At 58.9% G+C, this 951-nt stretch overlaps 1 protein-coding gene across 1 annotated transcript; it reads right to left on the bottom strand.

Annotated features, from left to right (window-relative positions):
* Positions 1-258: 258 nt before the first annotated feature.
* LOC129233234 (merozoite surface protein CMZ-8-like) lies at positions 259-687 on the bottom strand. The gene has a single exon (XM_054867289.1). It carries the CDS (start codon positions 685-687, stop codon positions 259-261), a length of 429 nt encoding a protein of 142 aa, XP_054723264.1.
* Positions 688-951: the final 264 nt, after the last annotated feature.

Raw genomic sequence — 951 nt, 5'->3', positions numbered from 1 at the left:
TTATAAGATAAGTGATAATGTAAGAGAGTGTCCCGATTTGTCGATAATATACTGCGACATTACATCCTGTGTTCCTACGCATATGTGTCCCGAATGTACATTTTCCCTACATATTAAAAACTTCATCTCAACTTCCTTGGTATCAATAACAAACATTTTTTAACTCAAAAAATGTTGATGAACAGAAAGGAAAAATTACCTCAATATGTGTGCAGAAGCTTTGTGGTGGAGTCTGCTGACCTCTGAAGACTCCCTGGCTTAGTTCCTCCTGGCCCGCTTACGCAGGGAGTCTGCAGGGGCCTGGTAGCGCTCCGGCGCTCGCCTCTGCCGCTTGCCAACGACGATGAGACCAGGGTCAGCAACAAGCGCCCACTGGCGCCGCCTGGCCGGTCGAGGCTGCGGCAGTTGAGCACCACCAGGGGCTGCCTGCAGGGCTGCTGGGGCAGGAGGAGGTGCGGTGGAGGCAGGTGCGGCCACTGGAGAGGCAGGTGCGGCCACTGGAGAGGCAGGTGCGGCCACTGGAGAGGCAGGTGCGGCCACTGGAGAGGCAGGTGCGGCCACTGGAGAGGCAGGTGCGGCCATTGGAGAGGCAGGTGCGGCCATTGGAGAGGCAGGTGCGGCCATTGGAGAGGCAGGTGCGGCCATTGGAGAGGCAGGTGCGGCCATTGGAGAGGCAGGTGCGGCCATTGGAGAGGCAGGCTGAGAGGCGGAATTGGAGAGGCAGGTGCGGCCATTGGAGAGGCAGGTGCGGCCATTGGACCGGAGATGTTGGCCATTGGAGAGGCAGGTGCGGCCATTGGAGAGGCTGGTGCGGCCACGGGAGAGGCCGAGGGAGAGGCTGACGGCGGAATTACGTTTACTTGAACGGGTGATTTTGGCGAGACAGTGGGGCTGGCGGGATCGTCGCCAGGATCGGCGTCCTCCATGGAGTCTTTGGTGTCGTCCACAGCC

The sequence above is a fragment of the Uloborus diversus genome, unplaced genomic scaffold, assembly GCF_026930045.1.
Source record: "Uloborus diversus isolate 005 unplaced genomic scaffold, Udiv.v.3.1 scaffold_273, whole genome shotgun sequence".
Lineage (NCBI taxonomy): Eukaryota > Metazoa > Arthropoda > Arachnida > Araneae > Uloboridae > Uloborus > Uloborus diversus.
Note: the sequence above shows the minus strand (reverse complement) of the source record. Positions and strands in the feature narration are given on the sequence as shown.